The sequence below is a fragment of the Macadamia integrifolia genome, chromosome 11 (genome assembly GCF_013358625.1).
Source record: "Macadamia integrifolia cultivar HAES 741 chromosome 11, SCU_Mint_v3, whole genome shotgun sequence".
NCBI classification, from domain to species: Eukaryota; Viridiplantae; Streptophyta; class Magnoliopsida; order Proteales; family Proteaceae; genus Macadamia; species Macadamia integrifolia.
The window spans coordinates 1,775,955-1,777,975 of NC_056567.1; the positions used below are offsets into that span (position 1 = coordinate 1,775,955).

Sequence of the window (2,021 nt, forward strand, 5' to 3'; positions counted from 1 at the left end):
CGCCCCTGCTCTCTTCTTTCAAAGAAATATAGAGAATATATTATCATAAATTGAACCACCAATTGGATTTCTTATTCATATTGATGCAATCAAAACAAATTCAATTTCTTGACCAAAAATGTATTTGTTGATTATTTTATAAAATCAATCCGAAATTAAAATAAAAAACATACCAAATTTGGACTAATAATTTTTGCAGATTCAACTTATTTTCAAATAACGATTCTCATCCATAACATCTGATAAATTCTAGATTTTCGTTTTTAGCAATATATAAATCAAAGGAAAATGACGTACACACCATGCCATGCACATGGCTTTTATCACACTCAACTCTTTGATCATATACGTGAGCCCTTATATATATGAATCGTGAGACTATTGGCTTGGCATAGTAGATGACGTCATTACATTTGAATATAATACCTTGAGGGTATAGGTGTTGATACCTTACCATATGAAATTGGTAATTAAACTGTTTAACTTGAAGTACTTGGGCTTGGGTAGAACAACAATTACAGAGCTTCCAGACTCTTTGCAACCTGGGGAATCTCCAGGTGAGATACCACCCGGTTCTTCCGTTTCCCACCTCCTACAATCCCATTTCCAGCCAGAGTTTCTGAAACTCAGCCGCAGCCACAGCCATCGCCCCTGCCAACTGCTGTGATCCCAGACCCTGCAACTGCAATCACTTGTTGATTGTCACAAGGTGAAATGATTTAGGCTAAAATTCTCCAATTTGTGTTTGTATCATCTCCTTGCATGAATGATCAGTTGGGTTTCCATGTTTGTGTATGAGGAATTGTAAATTTTTTTTATACAGGTATGACCATTATCTAAAGTTGCCATTAGCTCATCTTCATCTTTTACTTATTAGACTTGGATCCATGCATGGTGCATTGCTTTTGATTGGAATTTCAAGTTTGTCTGAGATGTTTTACATTTCTGGTTATAGTAAGCTCCCACCAGCTAGGCATACTTTCTTCTTTTTTTTTGCCAACAACTGGTAGACTAGTCTTGCGAGCCTATACTGACCCCACAACCATATGGACCGGGTCATACCAAAGTTGAATGAACACATGAAGGTATTCTTCTCCAAGAAAATCTCTGGTAAGACTCAAAGTTTTTTATCAAGTCCATTACTTGACTCTCAAACTCATCCAGATCTTCCTCATGTGATTTTTCAGGCTTGCAGTAAGCTTCTTTTCTGTTCTTCAATAGTTTTATTGAAATCATAACATCTTCCACATGTGCCCAGAAGCACGAATCCTCTGTTAAAATAACAGCCCTGCTCCTCTCCGATTATAAATTCTTCTGATCATTCTTTTCCGCTCTCCCATCATCATCTTCCTGCTATTTCTGCAACAATTTATGATGCTTGGGTGTTGGGTCTATGTTTTAGGTAGTTCTTTTGGCCTGAATCTTATAGAAATCTGCAATATCAAGAGGTTCAGCACGGAGATGGTGTGTTTGTAATGGAACACCTCCTTTCTACTGGGTGTTTTCATTTTCCTTCTTCTATCTTCTTCTCCCACTATTCTGTGAGTGCCTTCTTCCAGTTAATTGCTTCTTCACCAGTTTCAGCGGATATGCACTTGTAGTGGTCACAGTAGCCCGTGCCCTCAGTAGTCCAAGAACCCTTCTTGGACCATTTAAGTTTGGCCATATTGATTTTTGCTTTATTCAGCTCCATTCTTTTGTACTCCTGTCACCAATATAAAATACACAATTGCATCTTTTGTAAATTTAGCTACTTCCTCCATTCATTTTAAGCTGAAATTATATCAATGAGTTTTTTTTTTTTTTTTTTCGGTGAATATGATATACAAAGTACAACATCAAAGCCAATCTAAGCAAGCCTAAGGGGGATCACAAACAAAAGATCAAAACAAGAAGTCAAAGATGATGCATAAAGATGGTGGTGCATTGCTTCAGATTGGAATTACTAGCTACTTATACATTAGATACTTTATTGCTTTCATATAATTGATCAGTGGTGAAGTATGTCCATCCTCTATGAT

The 2,021-nt window shown here is 36.8% G+C and overlaps 1 protein-coding gene across 1 annotated transcript in view; it reads right to left on the reverse strand.

Moving 5' to 3' along the window:
* Positions 1-592: 592 nt before the first annotated feature.
* The window catches only part of LOC122093885 (probable LRR receptor-like serine/threonine-protein kinase At1g56130), a 3,941-nt gene continuing 2,512 nt past the window's right edge, over positions 593-2,021 (reverse strand). The window contains exons 4-5 of the mRNA XM_042664430.1: positions 1,144-1,207; positions 593-682 (exon numbers count right to left, since the gene is read on the reverse strand). Of these exons, the coding sequence (XP_042520364.1) occupies positions 593-682; positions 1,144-1,207 (154 nt within the window). The remainder of the gene's footprint in view (positions 683-1,143; positions 1,208-2,021) is intronic.